We start from the raw sequence: 26,914 nt of genomic DNA, 5'->3' as shown, positions 1-26,914 counted from the left end.
ACATGACGGATCAGTCATGTAGAGAATTTATTCTGGTTTAACAGCTTTATCATTCTAAAAAACATGTAAATATAAACTACATAAAATATACACTGATCAGCCATAACATTAAAACCACCTCCTTGTTTCTACACTCACTGTCCATTTTATCAGCTCCACCTACCACATAGAAGCACCTTGTAGTTCTACAATTACTGACTGTAGTCCATCTGTTTCTCTACATACTTTTTTCAATGGTCAGGACCCCCGCAGGACCACCACAGAGCAGGTATTATTTAGGTGGTGGATGATTCTCAGCACTGCAGTGACACTGACATGGTGGTGGTGTGTTAGTGTGTGTTGTGCTGGTATGAGTGGATCAGACACAGCAGCGCTGCTGGAGTTTTTAAACACCTCAATGTCACTGCTGGACTGAGAATCGTCCACCAACCAAAAAATATCCAGCCAACAGCGCCCCGTGGGGTTGGTCCACCTTGTAGATGACCGACTCACACAGCAGCAATAGATGAGATGACTTTACATCTACAAGGTGGACCAACTAGGTCGGAGTGGACAGTGAGTGGACATGGTATTTAAAAACTCCAGCAGCGCTGCTGTGTCTGATCCACTCATACCAGCACAACACACACTAACACACCACCACCATGTCAGTGTCACTGCAGTGCTGAGAATCATCCACCACCTAAATAATACCTGCTCTGTGGGGGTCCTGTGGGGGTCCTGACCATTGAAAAAAGTATGTAGATAAACAGATGGACTACAGTCAGTAATTGTAGAACTACAAAGTGCTTCTATATGGTAAGTGGAGCTGATAAAATGGACAGTGAGTGTAGAAACAAGGAGGTGGTTTTAATGTTATAAAGTAATAGAAGGACAGACAGAACAGACGGACTCCTGCAGTTCTGTATTTTCTGTCCCGCTGAGCTCCTGTGTTTCTTAGTATTTTGGGTAATTGCAGCTATTGCTATGGAACATGACATTTCACCCAAAAATATGAGCTAATTGTCCGCATGAGGAAGCCACACACACACACACACACACACACACACACACACACACACACACAATATAAAGGCTGTAATTAAGGTAACTCGCCCTCGTGCAGCATTTCTAGATAAACAGACGACGGGTGAGAATAACAGCGGTGTTATTTTTTGTTGAAGATGATTTCCTGAAGTCGGCGCGCTGTTCCGACACGCCTCGTTCATTCACTTCTGTTCTGTTCTGTCTTATTCCTCTGTTTATTTAAACAAAGTCCATGTTTTTATTAAATCGATCTTTTTTCCTCCGTGGACGTTTAATAAATCTCACAAAGAAAAACTCTAAATGTCAAGAGAACAGATTCTGCTGAACAGCTTTTATTCACCGGGACGTTTTTACTGTTTCTCAGCAAAACTGCGTTACGTGAACTAGCACGACACAAATACTGCAAATATCACTTCTGCAAAAGTTTGTGCACCTCAGATTGAACTGTTATGTTGATTGTAAATGTCAAAACAAAACAAACTTCTACACATTGTAATGCCCAAGTACTGCTTAACTAATTGAACACACAATATAAAATCAGTCTTTATTTCTTTATTAGGATTTGAACGTTTAACGTCATGTTTTACACTGTTTGGTTACATTCATGACAGTCATGAACAATTTTGTATCTCTAGTTCACCTCACTTGCACGTCTTTGTACTCTGAGAGGAAACCGGAGCACCCGGAGGAAACCCACGCAGACACAGGGAGAACACACAGGAATGACCCGGACCGCCCCATCTGGGGATGAAACCCATGACCTTCTTACTTTGAGGCGACAGTGCTACCCACTGAGCCATCGTGTCGCCGAAACCTGTCTTTACTCTGCATGTACCACGGTTTGTTCATTTGTGTAGGGGCGGTATGGTGGCTAAGTGGGTAGCACTGTCGTAAGAAGGTCATGGGTTCGATGGGGCGGTCCTGAATTGCCCTATAGGTGAATGGGTGTGTGTGTGTGTGTGTCTGCCCTACGATGAACTGGTGCCCCGTCCAGGGTGTTACTGTGTGCCTTGCGCCCATTGAAAAGCTGGGATAGGCTCCAGCACCCCCCGCGACCCTGATTGGATAAGCGTTTAAGAAAGTGAGTGAGTTAGTAAGAAGTTTGTGTACTTCAGAGAGTGCGTTCACTTGAAATTTGACCAGAAGGCAGGGGTGCACAAACTTTTAATACTGATTTCAGCTGGTGTAGCCCTGGTCTTTGCTAACAGGTGGATTAAATAAAGGACACGCCCATAGACCAACACTGGCTATTATATGACCAGTCCGTGGCTGGATATCTATCATTATGGAGTGTTATTTTGGAGTGTGTCTGTGGGAATTTGTACCCATTTAGAATCAGAACTCAGTCACTGAAGTTTTAACACAGCAAACTGGTGCATGGGGGCAGGAAAGGGCCTTCCCCAAGATCCTGTAACAATATATTTGTAATATAATCTGTTTTATCATTTAGAAGGGGTGTCTACATACTTTTTGCCATTGAAAATGTATATAGCACAGAATGAGGGTAGTTCTTCTAAAACATCTGGATGAAACGCACACACACACACACACACACACACACACACAGACAGGATGTAGCAACGTTCCGATCTGTTATCAGAACGCTGCAATACGGTGAGATCTAATTACTTAAACAGACATGACACATCCATCTCCGTGTGTCAGATTAAACCAGGTGATAAGGGGAGAGTAATCGAGTGCAGACAGATCTCACACTGATGAGCAGTAATTGAATGTCAGTAGATGATCGAGGAGGAACAGCGCTCACCTCACCCTCGTCTCACCTGTATCCGAAACCTTATCGCATAACCTGTAGCTCCGGTTCTGCTCTTTCTACGTTCTATTCTTTTGTTTCTTGTTTATATTCTATAGAACTAAACTAAGTTTCAGTCCCACGTGTCCAGAAACTTGTGTTAGGCTAAAAATATTCCAGTATTAATAACTGCGCAGAATTAAAACACAAACTTTAATAACAGATAAGATGCCATATCAACCATCAACCAACAATTCACCAAACGTCCACCACAAATCCACCAAAGTTCCACCAAACAAGCACGAACCATCCACCAAAGACTCAAAAATCCAATGAAAAGTCTTTCCCGATCAGTATTCCATAATAACACCCCTGGATCTGGAATGAAATGTCCAACAAGCTCATTGTCAAGCGTCCACAAACGTTTAAGTAGGTCTAAGTTTAGAGTTTCCATTCTAAACATTAGCACAGCTCACACACCCATCGCTGTTTGTTTGCAAGTGATATGAAATCATTACCAGCATCGCTGCCACTGTGTGCTACAGTTTTACACTTCTTCAATCCCCCACGGCCTCCCTAACACATCCGTGAATGTATTCCATATCGACTCGGCTCTCCCGAGTGTGGCTGCGTTAGAACACCTCAACCTCCCGAGCGGAGCGATCCTCGACATCTCAGACAGCCATCTTCTAAAACACGGAGGTCTCCAGATCTCCAGCAAAGAAGTAAAGTCTTCTTAGCTGCCACCAGCATTTATCCAAAGCGACTTACAGTACTGTGACAGTGTGCAATCTAAGCAATTGAAGGTTAAGGGCCTTGCTCAAGGGCCCAACAGTGACCAGCGACCTTTTATTTTATTTGAAAGAATATTTATAGAGTCAATATATCCAAAAGATGTAAAGGCGACACTAGGATAAATATTTACTGTTGTTTTTGACTCCTCATGCATTAGCCACCCACCAGCTAAGCTCTAACAATCCAGGAAAAAAACCTGCAGTAACAAAACAAGTAGGAAACAGTGTGTGTGTGTGTGTGTGTGTGTGTGTGTGTGTGTGTGTGTGTGTGTGTGTGTGTGTGTGTTCTTATTTTTCATTTCACCAAAGGGTGATGGGGTCCTGTCTCAGACGAGTTTCTGATAACGTACAAACATTTTTACCTGAGAACGACACGTGAGCTTTACCTGAACCTTTTAACCCCCTATGGCAGGATATTCAGTAGATGAAAATGGTTTGAGGCGCTAAGGTGGCACAGCGGTCTATTACAGTAGTGTATGGTAACAACATGGTAGTGTGTGGTGGGGTTTTCTAGCATATGTGTAGCAGACCCGACGTGTAATTATGTTCTACATTTACATCTTCAGCATTTAGCGGACGCTTTCATCCAAAGCGACTTACAGTACAGTTACAGTATACAGTCTGAGCAATTGAGGGTTAAGGGCCTTGCTCAAGGACCCAACAGCAGCAACCTGGCAGTGGTGGGGCTCGAACCAGCAACCTCCTGGTTACAAGTCCAGTACCTTGACCACTAGGCTACGGCTTTATCGGTGGACACTTTCTAATCACGAGACGCTGCTGCCGTTCTCCTCTCAGCATCGACACTGACGTGTTAAGAAACCCTCTTAAGGAACACTGAGATCTCTTTGTAAAAGATGTTCTTCCCCCAGCTGTTTTCATGTCATTACAGATGTTGCGTTTGTTTCCTAACTTTTAGATAAACTGTTTAGATCTGCAACATGTTGAAATAAAAGTAAAACTGTAAACTTCAATCAGATCTGATTACAATTATTGTGCTTTGGCTTGTCGATCGATCTCGAGCAGCTGCAGGACGACAAATTGTTTGATTCTGAACACACGCACACACTCAGCTGAAGAGCCAGATGTGTAAACCTATTTGTCTCCGTGTGTGTGTGTGTGTGTGTGTGTGTGTGGCCACATCTGGACTTGATGAGCAAGATCTAAAAATCCTGATTACCTTCAAGTACGTTACGTTGTACTACATTTCCCATAAGGCTTTGTGATTTTGGAGCAGTCTCGCTTGGTAATCTGAAGCAACATACGAGCCATCGATCTAAGAGAAATGAAGCAGCTGGGGACAAGGACAATCCAAAACACTCAGCGGAGAAACACTAACGCATTAGCATGCCAGCCGGCTCCCTAACAAAGTTAGCTCGTAAACTTGCTTGTTTATGTCACAAAACAGAAAGCGAACCAAGCGTAATCAGCCAACCTCAACATCAATAGTGCTCAACTTTAACCTCACTACTGAGAGAGAATTAAATCCTTGCAGCCATGTTCCAAAATCTAGTGGAATGCTTTCTCGGCCAAGCAAAGCATAATATATTTAGGTCCTTTCAAAAACAATAAAGCATTTTTGTGACGTATTTTGGTTTCATAAGAATCAAAATAAGGAACGACTGGGTGCAACTGAGTAGTTTTTACACAAATCAATACAAGCAATAAAGAGCAAAAGTTATAAAAGATGGAGAAATGAAGGAAAGTAAAATAACAAAACCAGACCCCTGAGAAACATCATGCAGAAATGACACATTGATTTCTTGCTGAGAGAATCTGTTTCTTCAACCATCCAAAATAAAACGCTCCTCTTAAACAAACAAACAGAATAAATGAACACACTGTGAGTTTCATTCCTCAGACGGTCGATTCGTACGAAGATATTGTAAAAACAACAATAAATATCACCATGAATCAAAACACGTGGTGTCTGGATCCAACAGTGCAGGTAGCAAAGTAGTCAGGCTAGCCCAGTTTTAGCGGTTCCACAGATATGGTTGGGCAATCTACAGTACAGGCACAACTGGAGTCTGTAAATATAAGATCAGATGGGTAGTGCTGTAGGTATTTTGGGGAATGGGTACATTTTGGGGAATTTAACGGCATCCGTTCTTGTCATTTAGCTTCCATTTGGACACATCAGGTGCATCAGTCAGCAGGTGCATCATCAGGTGCATCATAAGGTGCATCGTTTAAAAAATGCATTAGACTTTAGGTTCACCATTTAGAAGGTGCATCATCAGGTGCTTCATTCAACAGGTGCAACATCAGGTGCATCATCAGGTGTATCATTAGGTGCATCATCAGGTGCATCATTAAGTGCATAATAAGATGCATCAGTCAGAAGGTGCATCATCAGGTGCATCATCAGGTGCTTCAGTCAGGTGCTTCAGTCAGAAGGTGCATCATCAGGTGCATAATTAGGTGCATCATCAGGTGCATCAACAGGTGCAACATTAAGTGCATCATAAGATGCATCAGTCAGCAAATGCATTAGACTTTAGGTGCATCAGTTGGAAGGTGCATCATCAGGTGCATCAGAAGGTGCATCAACAGGTGAATTAGTCAGAAGGTGCATTATTAGGTGCATCAGGTGCATCTTTAAGAGATTCATTGTTGTTTAAAATCCAGGCCAGAGCTTTTTTAACGAGAAACATGAAACTAATTATGATTAACAGACTAACTAGTACAGCTGGATTTAATATTCTCATTTAGTCACAACAAGGTCAAACTGCTTTATTTTCTGTTTTATTAAAGACTAATTACTGAAATATATAAAACACGGAGTGTTGTTAGTTTGTAGTTCCTTTGCTGCTATCATCAGTCACTTGTGAAAAGTCTCTATGATTTTTTTTCTCTATATTATGAAGCAGGTAAAGTCTAATTGCTTTTTATTCTCCAGACACAATTTCATTTCAGTGCTGAGTAGAAAGGCAATTATCAGCGTTTCCGGATTGACTGTGTAAAAATGAGAGAAGCTTATTGGAGCATTATGGTGGAGGGACAGGATGAGAAAGAACTATATATGCTGAGAGCTCGTCAGCTCAGTCGAGGGCGAGACTTAGCAAACTTTCTAATGCTGCTTGAAGATGGAAGATTTAACCTTTATATAGAGACTTCAGGGGAGGTCTGAGTGCACAACAAATCCCACTCAGCGACTGCTAGCAAATGAAACTCCAGTATTATTAACAGAGCTATAAATACACTACAAGAAAAACTCATCATATAAAAAAATACAAGAGAGAGAGACTCTATAATCGGTCCCTGACTCGAGCCAATTTAACTGAACCGTGAGATACACAAACGATTGATTCTTATATATATGAATGGGTGCCACACAGCAAAATAGGACCTGGGTTCAAACCTTAGTGAGAACATGCCAACATTTTTTACATACATACATACATATATTTTTCAGAAACTCCCTGTCTGGGGTGTATTTCTGCTTTATGCTCAGTGTTGTCACACACAACAGGACCCTGACCAGGATGAACCAGTTAGTACAAATAAATAAATAAATAAATAAATAAGGTTCAGATGTAGAACATTTAACAGATATCTTATCGGTTGTCCAGAAAACACGACCACATTAATTATTCTGCAGTGTTATTGCCTTTCAAGCTAGAAATTTTAGACCTAAGTAGAACGTTACAACTGACCATCTTAGGCAGTGCTGTTGACCTGCCATGTGTCCAACAGGCACAATTACAGTCTGAACGGTCATTTTCGTCTTTGTTCCTGAGCTCAAAGCATCCATCTGTTCCAAAAAAGATCTGAAATACTGATTTGTCCTTCCACAATAGAGATGTTCACTGTGTGATGGTCTATGCCAGATGCCCCTAAGCCCAGAGAACTTAACGCCCTCGAAGCTTTTTTTGCACAGTAAAGTTTTAAAGGACATTTGTAATGCCCATGTGGTCATAGATTATTTAATGATACCGTGCATGGTACAGGGAGAAATATGCAAATCCATTCCAGTTCCTTGGTTTTTTAACTCTTCATATATACTGTTTTTGTACCCAAGCTGATGCTGACATCGCCTATTTGAAATCACATCGTTGTTTAGTTCTTTTCTATTTCATTACTAGTCATAAACAGCCCCAGTCCCAACTTTTTTGGAATGTGTTGCAGGTCTGAAATGCAGGAATTGATGTATATTAACAAACTAAATTAAGTTGACCAGACAAAATGTAAAAATGTAAGAAAATGCATTTTTATTTGCATATTCCACACTTTTCTGATTCAGGGTTGTAAATTAGACGTTAGGAAACAGTTTTTTGCTTGCGTCTCATCTTTGGGTGGTTTAATTTTCAGCTTTTCTGGTTGGTCTTTTAGTGGGAGGGATGCAGAGGAATCCTGATGAGTTGCAGGTGCTTAATGGTGCACTCTGGTATAAAGATGCGCTTCTGTACGGCAGGTGAGAATAACCAGAGCGTATCATTTTGCTAGCTGGGGAACAGAGATGTGCTGGGCGTGTTGTTTTCGGTGGATCGGGATCAGAAGACGTTACTGAAGCGCTTCAGTACAACGAGCGCGAGTATAAAAACGATCCTCTTTATCTGTGGAGACTTTAATTTAATCGTAAAACTCAGACGATTTTAGGATTCATTCATCAGGATCCTGCTCGCCGTCATGTTCAATGTTCACACGCAGGGCATTGTGGGAAATACATCTGAGAAATGATGCTGTGTGTATCTGAGATCTTAGGCTTTACTAAGAGACAGTGAAGGGAAGGGTAAAACACACACACACACACACACACACGTATTTACATAATTCCACATAATTGTGGAAGCTGGAGCTGTACAGTTGAGTCTTCATGAGCTTTATGAGATCTTACTAGTGGTGAGCGGCTTAGCAAATCCTATCAAGCTTTTTTCTTTAATTCATTTACATCAACCAGACGCTTTTATCCAAAGCGACATACAGTATACAGTCTAAGCAATTGAGGGTTAAGGTCTTTGCTCAAGGGTCCAACAGGGGCAACCTGGCAGTGGTGGGGTTTGAACCAGCGACCTTCTGCTTACTAGTCCAGTACCTTAACCACTAGGCTACACCTGTCCAGCTGGTCTAAACACAAGCAGAAGCAAGTGTTTGGCTTGAATTATCAGTGGACTTGAGGTGGTGTTACGAAATCTTATAAAATCTGCTCTTGTGATCTGAAATTACAGTATTGTGATTCTCTCTGAGATTATATAGGAAGCTTTGTTATGTGTTAAGCAAGTGTGTGTGTGTGTGTGTGTGTGTGTATGGATAATGTACCACCAGACTGTTTGAGACTGAAGAAGAGAAAGTAGAGAAATTATTCACACTCTCTCTCTTTATAAAAATTAATCATCCGCACGGACGGCTGCTAGTTCATCGCTGAGAACGCTCGACACCTGAGGTACACCTTCTTTATTTTTTAAACGCAGCGTCACCGTCACCTCACAGGCTGTGTTTGATCAGAAAGCGAGATGTATTACACGCTACAGCTGACAGCAAGACAAATATGAGTTTATCTCTTTATCTGCAGCCTGGAGCCAGCGGTACTGCAGGAGGGAAAGATCACAGAAATGAAATAGAGCCACCAGACGGGCATCGGGGGACCGGCGCCCACACTGGACAGGTCGATACTGTGTGTGTGTGTGTGTAACACTGTGTGTATGTGTGTGTGTGTTTGTGTGTGCACACTCAGGAAGCAATAGTTTCAGTGCCAGTGACACACACACACGCCGTCATCGACTTCCATCAGACTGAAGCCTGGCAGAGAGTCTTAACAGGTCTGAGCTCAACCAAATCAACACATCAGCAATTCATTCAATTAACACTTTATTCATGCAAAAACTATTTATTTATTTATTTATTAGGATTTTAACGTCATGTTTTACACACTTTGGTTCCATTCATGACAGAAACGGCAGTCGTTCAGTACACAAGATTCATCAGTTCACTGTCAAACACAGTCATGGACAATTTAGCATCTCCAGTTCACCTCACTTGCACGTCTTTGGATTGAGGGAGGAAACCTACACAGACACGGGGAGAACATGCAAACTGCACACAAAAAGGACCCGGCCCGGCCCACCTGGGGATTTAACCCAGGACCTTCTTGCTGTGAGGCGACAGTGCTACCCACCGAGCCACCGTGCCACTCCACAATCACAGTAACGTAGAACATGTTCATTAAGATGCTTCCAACCAATCAAACCTTGAAGAGCCTTTCACATCATCACTACTCTACTGCTCACAAATGCAAACATGTCAGATGCCCTAGCTCAGAGTGCATGAGAATCACCTAACTGTTACTGCAACAGCGTCTCTTCAAGAGAATTCAAGAGTTCAGGAGAGGCTTTGTAGTCATTTCAGCTATATACACGTACATACTGAAACTAAACAACGTTCTGTCTAGTCGAGCCACTGGCATCAGTGGTGGAGGAATACAGAGAGTATAGTATGTCCATCGCTACCTCCAAAAGCCCTGTACAAATCCACCACCGTCTGTTATGAAGAAGCGCCCGGCTGCTTCACACCTTCTGGAAGAAGCGTTTGCTAAACAGCAAACGTGAAACCAGCAGAGGTCGCCGGGGGGGAAATAAGTATTTACAAAGTGGGACAGCATTCTATGACTTTCACTTTCTGTGATGGGAAGTGAACTGGGTTTGTGGTGTGGTCATGTGTATTTTTAGACCTTAAAATGGGGTCACTGGCCAAAAAAGAGAGAAAACTGGAGTAAAAATCAGCTTACACCAAATGGAGAAGATCTACTGAGTGAGTAAAGTCTAAGAAACAGCTAAGAGCTTCAGCTACAGTACATGTGCGTGGACGGGAGGTGAATTAGAGGTGAACAGACATGGACAGGAGGTGGATGAGAGATGATGGGTTAAGGCTTTGGGATTCAAAACCCAGTGGAGCGTTAAACCCTGATCACATCACGTCAACTTTGGGTAAAAGTTATGATTCATAGGAGACGAATAGAACTTGGACAGAAGGTGAATAAAAGGTGAACAAGAGGTGAAAAGGAGGTGGATAAGAGATGGATAGCAGGTAAGATCAAGACGTGAACCAATACCAGAAAATCCTGCTATTTTTTTATCTATGATTCTGTTTCAATAATGTAAAAATGTCAACTTACAAACCTTTGCCATGTATAAATCAATTCAATTAAACTTAATGAACTAAAATTACCCCTCTAAAATGAATAAACTCACACCCGCTCCCTGGGTGTGGAAAGTGGCTCTATTGACAGAGCCTGGAACAACAGCATGTGGCGCTAATTTAGCAGAACAGAAGCGAGCGCATCTCCAGCTTTCATGCTGTTAGTAGCCAAAATAAGTTCTACAGAACGCGATCCATCAGTTCGGTTCATTACTCGACTTAATTACAACCTAACATTCGCCTCTGGACACTGTATAGTTTGTGTATAGTCTGTGTATAGTCTGTGTATAGTTTGTATACAGTTTAAAAGTTATCTCAGGGTACATGTGCATTTTCTCTTGGTGCTCTGGTTTTCCACTATGCAGAAGGTGGACTGTGTCTGACCTCAGAGACTCAAACCCAAGCTCCAACAAGCAAGGCACATTAAAAAACACCCCCCATCAACACCCACCCACCCACCAAAACTTTAAGTTCTACTCTTATTTATTCAAAAATATTAACTGCACTATTATACTGCATTTTATCCTGGTCAGGGCAGTGGTGGATCCTGGAATCACTGGATGGACGGCAGGACCACGCCCCTTTTTTATTGTATTACATGATTAGAAATATGCAAAACTTGTGTCACAAGATAAATGTAGACATTTAATAATGGAGAATGAGCAAGAACAACTACTGACAATATATTGCACATTCCAGTAGGTGTAATTATGATTTAATTACTGTGTAATTAGTCTCATCGGTCCTATTCAACCACTGCACTGCAGAAAGTTCCATACTGCGTTTTCATTCAGAGTTTTAAAAAGACGTTTATTACAGGAACTAGTCCGTATTGCTGATTGGTTCCAGTGTTTAGTGCACCAGGACACGGGGATCAATTTAAACCTGCGATCGGTTTGTCACAAACGGAACGAGTTAAAAAACACAGAGTAACAGCGCGAGGTAAAGACACACAAGAGGAGAGAGAAGGAAAGTAGGACGAGAAGCTTCTGAGTAAAATCTGGAAGGACACCAGTGGAGACCTTGAGAATGAAACAGAACAGATGGAAGAAAAATAAGTGGAGAAAAAAAGTGACAGAATCTTGATTAACGTCCTCGTTGGAATCTGCTGAAGCCGAGCGCAAGGACAGATGGCTTTGAACAACAGAAACGTTACACAACACTTCTCCCAAAAGTTTGGTTTTAATAAATATGAGGCTGTTCAGTGCATTTCATCCCAAACATAAACAAACTAACAAGACTGCTGGTGGCGCGACCAAGTGGTTCTGTGTATCAAACATTTGACATTTTCTTAGCTTTTATTTTAACATTTGATCTATTACAGTAAAACTGATTCGTTTTATGTAACACAAACGTTCCTGTTTGATAATTAATGTTCAAATTATTCTTTTATAGAGCGCTCATATGCCCACCACCAATAGGATCTGGGTACAAATCTCAGTGGTGCTATCGGCCAGTCAGGCATTAGTCAGTGCACTGTCAGTGCTGGTCCCAAACCTGAATAAAATCAAGGAGGGCAGCTGGATATTCCGCTAGCACACCAGCGCCGAGATTCTAAACTCCTCGGTTCGAAACTCGGTGTTGCCACCGGTCCACTGGGCGCCATCTAGCGGGCATAATTGGCAGTGCCTGCAGCAGGCACGGTTCTGCTAGGGCGGGATGTCCGGACTATGTGGGTGGGGTCTTCACACGCTGTGTAAGGACCCTGATTAGCAGATAGAGAGGCGCCTGTGCAGAGTCCATGGGTGAAAAAAGGGCTCGGCAAAGCGCTGCGCGCAAGTCGGAGGAGGCGTGAGCAGCAATATACCCACCTCAACCGCAATCAGGGCTCCACCAGCAAAAGAAAGTACTTTAAATATACTGCAATATTTTTTTTATTATTATTACGTATATACACCGATCAGGTATAACATTATGACCACCTTCCTAACTGACTGGTCTGCGGCTATGCAGCCTTATACGCAACAAACTGTGCTGCTCAGTGTATTCTGACACCTTCCTATCAGAACCAGCATGAACTTCTTCAACAGTCTGTTGGATCGGACCACACGGGCCAGCCTTCGCTCCCCACGTGCACCGATGAGCCTCGGCCGCCGGCTTACCTCTGCTCCTTCCTTGAACCACTTTTGATAGATACTGACCACTGCAGACCGGGACACACCCCACAAGAGCTGCAGTTTTGGAGATGCTCTGACCCGGTTGTCTAGCCATGACAATTTGAGCTAACATCAATTTTGAGGATAAAATGTTCACTGGCTGCCAAATATATCCCCCCCCCCCCCCCCCCCCCCCCCCCCCCCCACTAACAGGTGCCGTGATGAAGAGATAATCAGTGTTATTTACTTTACTTGTCAGTGGTCATAATGTTATGCCTAATCGGTGTATTAAATAACACACATGCTTTATAGGGGTAAAATAAATAATAATATAAAAATCTGACTGGCTTTCACATTGAAATGAGTTTTGTTTTGTTATAATAAAATGAAATGGTCATAAACGTTTATTCTGTTGTTTTTTAGCTCAGAACGACTTTGTGATAAACAATCACAGGATGCCGCTGATCTGGTTTATTATGCGCTTGTACGTGAGCGTTTTGGGAGAAGCGGTTTAAAGCAGCTTTGAGGTTTTTCTATCCCTCCGATACGTGCGGTCTGACTGCATTTCTCTTTTCTGTTCTTTTACTATTTGTTTACCTGCCTTTTATCGTAAGGAAGCAGTGCAGGGAGGAATTAGCTATGACGCTGTATCTAAACAATAAGGTCAAGGATTAATTTCCCAAAACTAAACACAGCTGACATTTGAAATATTTCCAAGTGTGTTCTGTACAGATTAAAACACACACACACACACACACACACATCATTCCTGAAAACACACTGACGGTTTACATACTGGCTTTGTTCTGATAGTTTGCAGATACCACACACACTACACTAATCATTAACATCAGAACAGTTCTGCTGGCAGCTCCAGCTTTGACACACCTAAAAAAATCATTCGTAAATCATTAAATCATTGTTTACTTAATGGACTCGCAACTTCAAACTCCTAAATAAACAAACAATAAATTCAATTAATAAGTCAGGAGCCTGGCCAGGTCATGCAGCACCTTCTTTTTCTTCTCTCTAGTGTTTTTGTGGCTTCATGTTTGGACTCGTCGCCTTGTTGAGACGTCCAGATTTACTTTCCTGGCCGATAAGATTAAATTCTTCTTTAATGCATCCCGGTTCTTTCGCTATTTCTACAATTCCTAGACATTTGTGCAGTTAAAACTCAAGTACCATGTTGTTTTATTTTATCCTCAGGTTAGACATTGCCAATTCCCCTAGGCGTAATAAGTGTCCTCTCCATTCATGGAGTGTAACATCCAGCACGGACTTCTTCTGAGATGTAAAACCAGCCACTATTTCTCTGTGAGCTGTGACTTGTGACATTTCATTAGTCGCACACTGGAGGAGGGTGATGTTGTTTGCTGTGAGTGTGTGTGTGTGTATGTGTGTGTGTGTGTGTAAGAGAGAGAGAGAGGGGGGAAATAAAATGCTTATGAATGCTTAACCAGAAATCTAGATTCCTCGTACCTACTGGCTTCGATTATGAGGGTCTCACCCTGCAATGTGCCAACAAGCTAATCAATAAACAATTCCCACTAGAGGTCAGAGTTGCCAGATTGCAGCAAATTGTTCCATTTACCACCTTGCACCTTTATCATCTGTGTTTTTTTTTTGTATTTCCGTAGGTGAATGATAATGTGGGTGTGTGTGGGGGCTTATTGCCGGTGTATTATAGACAGACTGTAAACTGTTTATAAAACAATATTAGATCTGATTTTGTACCATGTGCTGATGGCAAACCAAGCCTGAATTATTGATCACTTCAGCTGTTGTATAATTAATCAATAAAATTGTTTATGAATCTTTATCTGTCTTTACTGGTAGACATGTAGACATTTTGACTGTGTTTGTGGGCGAGGTTATTACTGCCCAGATCGTGTCGTGAACCAACAAACCAAATACAGCTGTACCCTGAAACTCAACGTTGAGTTTTAAGGTATTTTTTCCCATAAGGATGTATGGGAAGTCTGTTAATGTGTTCCATGGTCCCGTGGAACTGCAAATATTTTAGGCTCATGTAAAATAATGAGGTTGTTTTTGACACTTTTACACTAAAAATAACACAAATATAATATAAACACTGAAATACAATAAAAGCTGCACTTTAGCTTTACTTCTTTATTGTTTTCTTATGCTTCCTAATTAGAGAAGAGAACTTATGAGCAGTAATAATGAAGAGAAGTTTAGTGCTCCTGTCTCCTTCTTTTACTACATTAAACCCCGTTAAGCTTTATTTTTAACCAGAAGCGTTTTAGACTCTGGGAGAAGCTGATTCTGATTCTGACAATTTCTCAGAAGCTGGAGCTGTAACACAAGTTTAAAAGTGAAACAGGGAGGAGAATCCAGATAAACACAGATACACGTGGAGCTGTAACCCTGGATCTGACGTTAATTCCACACTGATGCAGATTCAGCTCATATTCACACTTTGATGACGTTTTACCGCTCAAACCGAGCACTGAACAAAGCAGCAGTCACACACACGTTGAGTTTAGGGGAAACGTTGAGTTTAAGGGTACAAATTTATCGACGAAGGGCGTTGAGTTTTAAAAATTTTGAGTTTAGTGGACGTTGAGTTACAAGGTACCGCTGTAGTATTACAAAAACATGAGGACACTAACGGCTGTGTTGTAATTTGCTATAAATTTAGTACAATTTTATGTAGATTGGGACACAGTCAGCAAACTGGACGTATCCTGTAAACTGGGCATAAAGACTATCGTTTATACTTTAACTTGTATTATTATAGTATCAGATTGCTGTTTTGAAATGAAAATTGATGTGTGATGAATAGACTGGACAGTTTTGGATGAGATTTCCTAAGTTCCTTCACTGAATTTCCATCTCTGACAGATTCCAAGAACTCTAGCATGAATACAGCCTCAATCTGAATCACGTATCAAGCTTTAAATTGGTTTGCTGCAAACAATTAAGTCAAAACATTTGAAATAAACTAACTGGATAAATTCAGGGGTAAACAGAGGTCACACATGAAAATTAGACATGTGCAAAATCTTCTCTGAAACTAACTCCCATTTCCCGGTTTGATGTTGGTCACTTGTGTTGGTTTTTCTTTCTTGTGCCCATCAGTAATTTTCCTTTTCTAACTTTATATGCAATAATTAATCAGAGCCGCGATGTAAAAGCTTAATCAGTAACGAACTGAATTAATTAGCTTGGAGGAGAATAAACTAATTAAAACGTCTGAACCCTTTTACTTTCTCATTATTTGATCCTCGTTTATTAACTTTGGATTAATTAATTTTTTATTTCATTAAACAGTGTAGTCATGTGACGTGTGCATAATATAAAGAAATCAGTAAGCTGGCAAAATAATTTAAGATGTCTAGGTCTTTTATACTCGACTTCTATGTTCTTTTCTTTCTTTCTGTCATTGTTTAATGATTCATTTCTTACTTTACATTTTAATGTATTCATACACAAAGCTGCTGTGCGATCACGACACTTATATGTAATGTATGAATCAACTCAATTAATTACCAAGACACGTTTCAACGATTTTGTCATTTCCACTAACTGTAATTATTAATGACTGAGGAATTATTTACAACACTCAAGCACTACATCAAATCAATAATTTATGCGATTTCTAATTAGTAGTTTTAAATAATTTGTATACTGATGAGGAGCAGCATATCAAAGCTATTAAGGAAGGAGTTAACGAGGAGTTAACGAGCACTAAAGAGGTAATCAATACTGTTTTTAATAATGAAATAAATAAATGTTTGTATTTATATCACTTACCTAATTTATTTAGTATTATTAATTAATATTATTAAGTTACAATAATGTAAGCAGCATTATCCATACAATCATTAGGAGTCAACATGACAGCTCTTATATTAACAATGATAATAATAATACAATTAATATGAGAGATTCAGAAGATAGTTAATGATCATCCATACACATGTACAATGTTTAACGTCACACTGTATAAAACATCCCTTCAGTTTCAGATTTTATGGTAAAACGTCCTTTTAAATTATAAATAAATACATAAGAATTCGATTCATCATAGTTGGTGGGGCTTATAAAGACCCACAACAAAACTAAGAAAAGTTGGGACAGAGGATCAACGTCAAAAATAAAAGGCATCAATGTGCAGGACGTACCTGAACGTTATGGCGCTGTGTTTCGAACGGATCGTGACCCCGCTGCCGCTGCATTGGGACGCCGCAGACGTGAGCTAGTGACACTCAGCACTGTTAAAGGATACAAAGAAAGTGATGGAGAAGGAACGAACGATCAAACAGGGATCAGAGAAACTGGGGAGTTAGTTATATAAGTAAGCAAGTGAATAAGGGACGAGGATTACGGGGGACCAGAGACACAGAACGGACGAGATCTGATGTGATGGGACGAGTGGGACGCGTCTCTTAAACAGTGCTGTTGTGTACGTCGCTTGGACACACACACACACACAAACACACAATTATACACATCCATAAACAACAAAAGGACTGACAGGAGCAGCTCTGCGTGCTTTGACCTCTGTTTTATCTCTCGTCTGTCTTTTAGCATAAATCAAGCATCCATCGTGTGTGTGTGTGTGTGTGTGTGTGTGTGTGTGTGTATGTGCATATGTTTGTACCGACAGCTGTGTGTGACAGGAAATAAAGCATCCCCGCCTCAACTTTTGACTACTGATGTGGTCTCTGTGGTTACACACACCACGTTTAACATTATTTAATCCACTTATTGCACATTTAAAGATAATACTGAAAATTCATCTTAATTAGACGTAAATACACTTATCAGCCATAACATTATGACCACCTCCTTGTTTCTACATTTTATCAGCTCCACTTACCATATAGAAGCACTTTGTAGTTCTACAATTACTGACTGTAGTCCATCTGTTTCTCTACATGCTTTTTTAACCTGCTTTCACCCTGTTCTTCAATGGTCAGGACCCCCACAGGACCACCACAGAGCAGCTATTATTTAGGTGGTGGATGATTATCAGCACTGCAGTGACACTGACAAGGTGGTGGTGTGTTAGTGTGTGTTGTGCTGGTATGAGTGGATCAAACACCTCAGTGTCACTGCTGGACTGAGAATAGTCCACCAACCAAAAATATCCAGCCGACAGCGCCCCGTGGGCAGCGTCCAGTGACCACTGATGAAGGTCTAGAAGATGAGCGACTCAAACAGCAGCAATAGATGAGCGATCGTCTCTGACTTTACATCTACAAGGTGGACCGACTAGGTAGGAGTGTCTAATAGAGTGGACAGTGAGTGGACACGGTGTTTATAAACTCCAGCAGCGCTGCTGTGTGTGATCCACTCATACCAGCACAACACACACTAACACACCGCAGTGCTGAGAATGATCCACCACCTAAATAATACCTGCTCTGTGGTGGTCCTGTGGGGGTCCTGACCATTGAAGAACAGGGTAAAAGCAGGTTAAAAAAGTATGTAGATAAACAGATGGACTACAGTCAGTAATTGTAGAACTACAAAGTGCTTCTATATGGTAAGTGAAGCTGATAAAATGGACAGTGAGTGTAGAAACCAGGAGGTGGTTTTAATGTTATGGCTGATCGGTGTATACTACAAGGAAATTGAATATTTAAACTGTATGCTTTTGTTTTCAAATCATACCAAAAGAAACTGGAACTAACAGAAACGAAGCCCGTACACTTCTGTGGAACAGAGCGTGTGAAATGAATTTGCATCCAATAAATTTGCACCATGTTCATCTTGGTGAACCTTGACCCAAGAAATTCATGAACACTTGTAAGCATAATGCAGTTTGGTTATGGCCTCTTTTTCTAGAAGCAAAAAATATACAGAAGGAAATAAATTATTAAGCTTACGAGCAAACGTTACTGTTTTGACCGCTTTAATACTCGACACTGTCATGGCTGCTGCTTTCCAGATACACAGAAACACAAATATACACTAGTGGTGTGCGATACTGCAAAATCAGGTATCGATCCGATACCAAGTAAATACAGGGCCAGTATCGCCGATACCGATACCAATACCGATACTTTTTAATAATTAAGGTAGATGCATCTTCAAATTGCTAAATCTGAATGAATTTTCATGACCTTTAAGTGCATTATTCTAATGCATACATTTTTGTAAGTAGCTGCTCTCAGTAGGGTTGTAAATAAATGTAGTTGTTTAAAGCGCTTGTTTCTGGTGCTTTACTTTCTCACAACGTTACCATCAAGGCGTATCACCACAAAGAGGCTAACTCATACCACATAGTTGGGTTTGCTGGGTGAATACATTTGTACATTTTTAATAGAGACCAAATATATGTGTCCTTGTTCATTTAAATAAAAAAATCGATGCTATTCTGTTTATAAGCACAAAGTCAAAAGAACAGAGCTCTCATTCACCAAAACACAAACACACTGAATAAGAGCCTCACTGCACATGCTCCGATTCATTTGCGTAGGGTGTGTAAGGTGCGTCCGTACGTTACGTACATATAGTTTACACTATTGTTTCCATAAAATCTCCCCTATTTCTTTATCTGCAAAGCAAATTATTCAAAAACGTACAATCTTCCAATGTCAACCGACGTACTGATGTGTGTTAGGATTATAACAACATAATACCGTGACGGTACCACAACAAAACAGAACAGGAGGGGAGGAGCGAGCTGTGCATGTATGATGTGAGAGGAGCTGGTCTGTACAGACACGGTCTTTACTTTCTGACGAAACGGGAGAAACGTACTGAATGTTGTGGGGGAAAAAGTAAAACTGAAGTATCGATCCCATTACACTAGTATCGATCCAATACCAGGACTATATCGATATTTGGATCGATCCGCCCACCACTAATATACACTAATGCACGTCAACAAAAAAGTACCTCGGGACATACCATCATTCAATAAAAGCTATTAACCCTGAGTGAGTGTGTGTGTGTGTGTGTGTGTGTGTGTGCGTGTGTGTGTGCATTTATTATCCACAGCAAATGAGATGCTAGGTGTGTATTGACAGTGTATCGACAGTCATCATCAATCTGTCAGTGGGAAGCAGAAACATTTCCCTATGCGCACACACACACACACACACACTCTCACACACACTCTCTCACACACACACACACACACACCCCAGAGATTCATAAATCACAAAATACAGGACCAAGTCAAGACGAGCATCTTTAGGCTTAAGTCCGATGTAGTCAATATAACATACACAAATCTTTCATTTCCTTTGGGATCAATCTGTCTGTCTGTCTGTCTGTCTATCTGTCTGTCTATCTATCTATCTATGTATCTGTCTGTCTGTCTATCTATCTATCTATCTATCTATCTATCTATCTATCTATCTATCTATCTATCTATCTATCTATCTATCTATCTATCTATCTATCTATCTATCTATTTATCAAAGCATATTAAGGAAGGGGATTTCCTACCATTCTAACATATTAAAAAATTCACTCACACACAGGATTAACTTTTTAGTTATTTTTAAATGTGTTTATGATTTACAGTTATGGCTAATAGTGTACTGTATTGGCAGTGATGAGGAATTAATGAAGTACAACCATAACAATAATCATATAAAAAGAAATCTATGCATTAATATATGCATTGTTTATTTTTATTGCGGTGTTGGATTCGCTACACTTATCCAGTATATGTAAAATTCAAATACCTTTCAAACTTGTTTGTTGTGTTTGTGCTGTTTTTCGAGTTTGTACTGATGAATTTTTATAGTGTGCACTTTTATTGATGTATAATGCTACTGTGGGTTTAATTTCCTTCAAGATCAATAAAGTATTAATCAATCAACCAATCCTCTCCTCTGGAGTTAAGTGGCTAGCGTAAGCTAAACAAACCTATCCAGCCTTACGCCTTATGAAGTTGGAAGTGGTCGATCGAGCGTCTGATTCGTTTCAAGCATTCTTCGCACGTCGCCACTATCCCGTTATATCCCAGGATTTGAACTCCCTGTAGCCTAGGGCTAGCACGTATGGTGCTTTGTTTACACTTGATGTTGTAATGCATCACAAGGGGCTGCGTCCCAAATTAACACAGGAATTAACACACTCACACACACAAAGAAATTCTTTTTACAATCTTTAACAAACTCTGTCTGAACGATAATAAAAAACGATTCACGTTCACGAGATATTTTTGTTGAGCCGCGAGTCATTAGGGACGAGTCGCAAATCGAGTCTGAAGTCTATCTGTATGAGACTTAACTCGAGTGCCCATCTCTCTCTCACACACACACACACACACACACACACACACACACACAGTGAACGCTGCCAAGCTTTTCACAGGATGCTGCCAAAAGAATTTGCTCTCTCTTTGCTGAATAAAGATGTGAACAACGTGAGGACACAGATGACAGTTTGTACATCTTTTTCGACTATTTAGATGAATCTGTCTTGCACGTGAAGTGGATTACTCTGAGGACACAGTCACGGTGGGTTTGGTACCAGGCAAAAACACACCCTGGACAGAGTGTCAAGACATCCTGACATCACAGAGCTTTAAACACTCAATTGCTCAAGCACCTACTTACACTCAGAAGGCAATTCAGAGCAGCTTAATAATCTTTGACATGTCTAAGAGGGCACTTGGAGGTTTATTTTTGTTATTTTTATCATTTTCAGTTGATAAATTAATAGAAAAGTGTATAACTGTTTCACGTCAGCATGTATGCGTGTGTTTGGTTTGTTAGTGAATCATTCTTATTAAAATTGGTTGAATGACGGATTCTAAAAGTGTCCTTGTGAATGCAGCCTTTAACATAAATCAATAATAGACCTACAGAACTGAAGCGCAGGCCGAACGGCTGCGTATCACTGACTGCAAACCGGCACACACACCAAATTACACACACACACACACAAGTACCAAATTAGTACTGCCAAGCTTTTTACATGATCCCGCTAAAGTGAATCACTCTTTTATACTGAATAAAGATGTAAACAACCAGAGAACACACACACACTGTAACACACACACACACTTACATGCAGGATGTCGTGTTTCATAATAACAAAAGAAGCTACATGTTTACCTTCTCTAAGCCTCTTCACACCACAGTGCGCTCTTCAGACAGACACACACACACACACACCAGCAGCTGCAACCTGGCTCCCTAAATTCCCAAATAAGGGGTTTTCTGGAGTTATTTTGGGATCTCAAGTATCCTCAAAAACTTAATATAAAGAAAACAAATACAAAAATAGAAAGAACAAAAGGAAGAAGGAGCCGTACACATTTACAAGCTACAGGTGATGGAGGCTGACTTTTAACATTTTATTACACTGATTATTATCAGCTATAAAACAAATAAGTATTACATTTAAAACATGAGACAACTAACAGAATTTCAAAAAGGGCCAACTGATAAATTGTAGGTGCATCAGCCAGAAAAATGTGATTTGATTTCTAAAATTAAATTGCATCAGTAAAGTGGAACATTGGGTGAGAGAGAGACGCATAATAAGACGCATATTAACCAAAAGCGTCATTACTCACCCCCAACAAATCATATAGCGTCCATTAATATATGAAACATCACAGAGTGAAGCATAGTGAAGGTAGCAGTGATGTAGAACAGTGAGTTGAACAGAAAGACACTGAGCATTCAGAATATAGATTTTATCAGTCAATACAACCGGTTCCATCCTCACACTGACCTGCCTTATACTCACACTGACCAGTTTCATATTTACACTGACCAGCTTCACACTCACACCACCAGCTTCATACTTACACCCATAAGCTACATTCTCACACCCACCAGCTTCATACTCATACACACACACCGATCAGTTTCATACTCATACTGACCTGCCTTATACTCACACTGACCAGTTTCATATTTACACTGTCCAGCCTCATACTCACACCCACCAACTTCATACACACAACCATCAGCCTCATACTCACATCCACCAGCTTCAAACTCACACTGACCAGCTTCATACTTACACCCACCAGATTCATACTCGCACAAACCAGCTTCATACTCGCACCGATCAACTTCATACTCATACACACACCGATCAGCTTCATCCTCACACAAACCAGTTTTATATTCACACTATCCAGCTTCATACTCACACCCATAAGCTTCATACTCACACCCACCAGCTTTATTCTCTCACAAACAAGCTTCATACTCACACAATACAGCTTCACACTCCCACCCACAAGCTTCAAACTCACACCCACCAGCTTCATACACACACTGACCAGTTTTATACCCACACTATCCAGCTTCATATTCACACTATCCAGCTTCATATTCACATCCACCAGCTTCATACTCACACCCACCAGATTCACACTCACACAAACCAGCTTCATCACTTCTCATTTTTATCTGCAATAGTTCCACTCTTCAGCATTTTAATTATATGAATAAATTAAAAAGGTTTTCTGTTTGGTTTTTCCCTAAATGTGATTGTTCATCTAGCCGGTTCTGCGCATTGAGGGTGGGTGAGTCTCAGATCAGCAGTCTGAATTCTCACTAGCTTCATTCTCCACGCTTCAGCTGTTAATATCTAATTAAAATGAGCTGTCGAACCAACAGCATTAACCGAACAATTGTGTATTTGGTTAGTGTTTAACTGGTCGATTTTTAAGGTTACTAGTAATACAGTATTTATGAGAGAGAACAAGACAGAGACAGAGACTGAGATAGAGAAATAAATCCTCCAGGTGACAGTTTAATCAAAGCCTTTCACATTTTGATTGGATCCTTCTGGCTGCATTGAAATGAACACACACACACACACACACACACACAACAAACATTCAGCAACCAAATCTTATGCAAAACGGCATGGGTAAGGCATGGGTAAAAGGCCTTCTGAGACAAAGCACTACAGAAGCCATCATCAAGGCAAAATCAACATAACGCATTGTTCACACTGTTAGTGCCCCCCGCACACACATATACACACACACACAAGCACACACACTTACACAAAGTGGTTCTGCTACAATCCTGAGCCTACACCAATATCACCAGTTCCATGGTCTTTCATGCTACTGGTTGCTCATTATGCACACATTAATTACAGACATGCATACACACACACACACACACACACATACATACATATTAATTACATTTTTACACTTGCACTGTTATTCCAGACGCAATAATATACCGTGATCTGGACAGAGCTAAGGTGTACACCAGACCATGTGTGAAAATGATCTGATTCTGGATTATCTGGTGGGGCACAGAGCAATGTGATTGGCATCACTTTCAGTTTCAGGTTTAACGTAAGCGTAAAATGGCCTAATAATAAACCTAATAATAATAATAATAATAATAATAATAATTTTTTGACCCATTTTGGAACATGTTCATGCAGAGCAGACACAGTATTAATGCTGCGTAATTGAGCTGCCATACAGAAGATACTAGACATGCAGTTAGGACATTTTCCACCAAAACAATCTATACTGGGTACAGAGATTTTAAAACTGGCGACTTTGTTATCAAATCCACACACCATAAATGTATTACTATATTTAAAAATAGCGTTGATGACTCCACATTGAAACTGTTAAATTTATCCCATTAAAACGGACCACCAAAGGAACATCAGTGAGCCAATATAATAGTGGCGTCTATAGTTTAAAGACTCTGATTGGATGATGCCGCACTGCCATTGTAAAGACAGTAGTGAATGAACGGTGGAGTGTAAAACAACAGGGGTTTGGCGTCTGTCTGTATTGTCTCCACCTGTCTCTCTCTTGTTTTGTGTGTTCCTTTCCATGCGTTTTATTGTTCTGACAGGTGGCACATAAAAAAGACAAAGAATAGTGTGTGTGTGTGTGTGAGTGAGGACATATAAACAGTTAATATAAAGGACATGTCCAGTAGAAAGGCAGATAGAAAGTAAGGTTAGAGGAAAAGAAAGTGACAGGTAGAAATATTAAAAGAGACAGCTGAGTTTATGACGAGAGCAGACGATGGACTGAGGGGAAGTGAAGGGATAAAAAAAACAAGGTAAAGGAAAAAGAAAATAAACAGACACAAAAAACACAGACAGAAATGATGTAAGGATAGTGAATGAGAATGAGACGTAAAAGGTTTAAGAATGGACAGATCAAAGAATACAAAAGACCTTTAAGATTAAGGGCATGTTTATACTTCTAGTTTGGTACCCTTGGTTCGGACCAAATAAGAAAATTTGCTTGCCATTCATTGACAAATTTACAATCAAAAGAAAAAAAAAGAGATCCAGTTGTCAGAACAATGAGCCATGCTGGGCTTAACACACCTATCTGGGTTGTGTATATTTCAACTGGATACACAGCAAAAGGTGACAAAATGAATAAAAGAGTCAAAACGGCATCGAAAATTCCCCCCCCCCCCCCCCCCCGTTCGAGCGCTCTCGGTGCGCTTATTTGATGCGCAGCAGAGTTCGTACTGTAACATACCAGGGCACATTTTATAGAATCAAAGCTGAAAGCTAACACAACCTTAGACAGAAAAATGATGGGTAAGACACTGAAGAAATAAAGACAGTAAAAGTTAAGTAATAGATGAAGCTCCAAGGAGAAATAAAGACTGACAAAGGAGAGACAGTGGTGGAAAAATAATAAATAAAAAGAGAACAACAGAACAACTGAAGAGATGAGAAACAGAGATAAGTAAATAAAATAAAAGGTAAAGTTAATAAAATGTGTAAGATGAAGACGGGCAAACGACAACGCAGGCAGATGGAGCAATAAAATGACACAGAACTACAAATATAGGATGAGTGGGATGATTTACAAAGTAAAAACCTGACAAAAAAAATAACAGTGTAATGAAGAAATGCATTCAACATCAGGATGGAATAACAGACCGAGAAACTGTTGACGTGAAAAAGGGCAAACAAGATGCGGAGTGAAAATGATCCACGATGGCAGGGAGCAGCTCACAGACGTGAAGAAGAGGTGAAGGAATGAAAAGGCAAAAGTGACAGATTAGATTCAGGGTGTGAAAACAGAAGAAGTGAAAAGTACAAAATCAAGACAGACATCAGAAAACATAAATTGTTGAAAAGAATAAAAACAGCTGAAGGTTACAGCTGATGAAATAGAGAGAAGGTGAAGGTGGACAGTGGATAGACCTCAGAAAGACTGGATAGATAGACAGAGAGAGAGAGTGATAGAAAAACGAGCGTCCTACCTGAAAGGTGTATGGGGATGTAGGCGGCTCGTCAGCTCTCAGGAAGACTTGCTGCCCTCGTCTACAAAATAAACGAGTGCAATCAGATTATAGTGAAAGCAGGAACAGCATGCTGAATATGAGCAAACATGCACACACACACACACACACACACACACACACACACACACACACACACACACACACACACACACACACACACACAAAGTTCCGTTTAATCTATGGCATGTTTTGTTTAGTTATGGCATGTGTGTGTGTGTGTGTGTGTGTGTGTGTACACATGATCTTACAGGTCTCTTCCTCTCTTCTTCCCCTGGTTGTTCATGTCATTCCCACCTGTCAAAGCTCGCACCAAAACACTGGCTGATTCTGGTGTACGCACACACACACACACACCCTCACACACACCCTCGCACGCTCACACACACTGGGGAGTCCGCACTGAGCGAGTGCAGAGTATAAACTGACTCTCTCTCTCTCTCTCACACACACACAGTCCTCCTCATTCGCGCTGTCAGAGCTTCTCTCTCACCAAACACACTCAGACTCCGAATAAAAGCGCTGATGTTCAGTCATGCAGCTCTGGGTCCTAAAGCCCTCTCATCTCTCTCTCTCTCTCTCACACACACACACACACACACACACACACACACACACACACTGCAATTATGCCATGTTCAGCATACGAACTCAGTGCCACACAGAGGTCAGACAAACCGGGCGCCCTCAGTGCATACAACACCTTCCAGTACATCATGTATTTGCATAGGAATCCAATTAGCAAACAATTAGGGATTAACATCCGGAATAAAAGGTTTTCTGCTCCAAACAGGCCTGCGGTTCACAATTACAAACAGATTTAACTAAACTGCAACGTGTGAATTAATCCCTGCTTTTTAACAATCTAAAATTAAGCAGAATAAGTCATAC

At 40.7% G+C, this 26,914-nt stretch overlaps 1 protein-coding gene across 3 annotated transcripts in view; it reads right to left on the bottom strand.

Moving 5' to 3' along the window:
• Positions 1 to 26,914, bottom strand: part of LOC134334209 (cGMP-dependent 3',5'-cyclic phosphodiesterase) — a 150,170-nt gene that overhangs the window by 88,847 nt on the left and 34,409 nt on the right. Inside the window, exons 1-2 of one of the 3 annotated variants that reach the window (XM_063016436.1) lie at positions 25,985 to 26,042; positions 16,955 to 17,044 (exon numbers count right to left, since the gene is read on the bottom strand). In XM_063016436.1, coding sequence (XP_062872506.1) covers positions 16,955 to 17,008 — 54 coding nt within the window. In that variant the 5' untranslated portion in view covers positions 17,009 to 17,044; positions 25,985 to 26,042. Of the gene's footprint in view, positions 1 to 16,954; positions 17,105 to 25,984; positions 26,046 to 26,914 lie in introns of those variants that run through there. The other 2 variants (XM_063016435.1, XM_063016437.1) reach the window with 2 other exon arrangements.

Source organism: Trichomycterus rosablanca, chromosome 20 (assembly GCF_030014385.1).
Source record: "Trichomycterus rosablanca isolate fTriRos1 chromosome 20, fTriRos1.hap1, whole genome shotgun sequence".
NCBI lineage: Eukaryota > Metazoa > Chordata > Actinopteri > Siluriformes > Trichomycteridae > Trichomycterus > Trichomycterus rosablanca.
The sequence above is the reverse complement of the archived record's forward strand: the minus strand, read 5'-3'. Positions and strand labels throughout refer to the sequence as shown.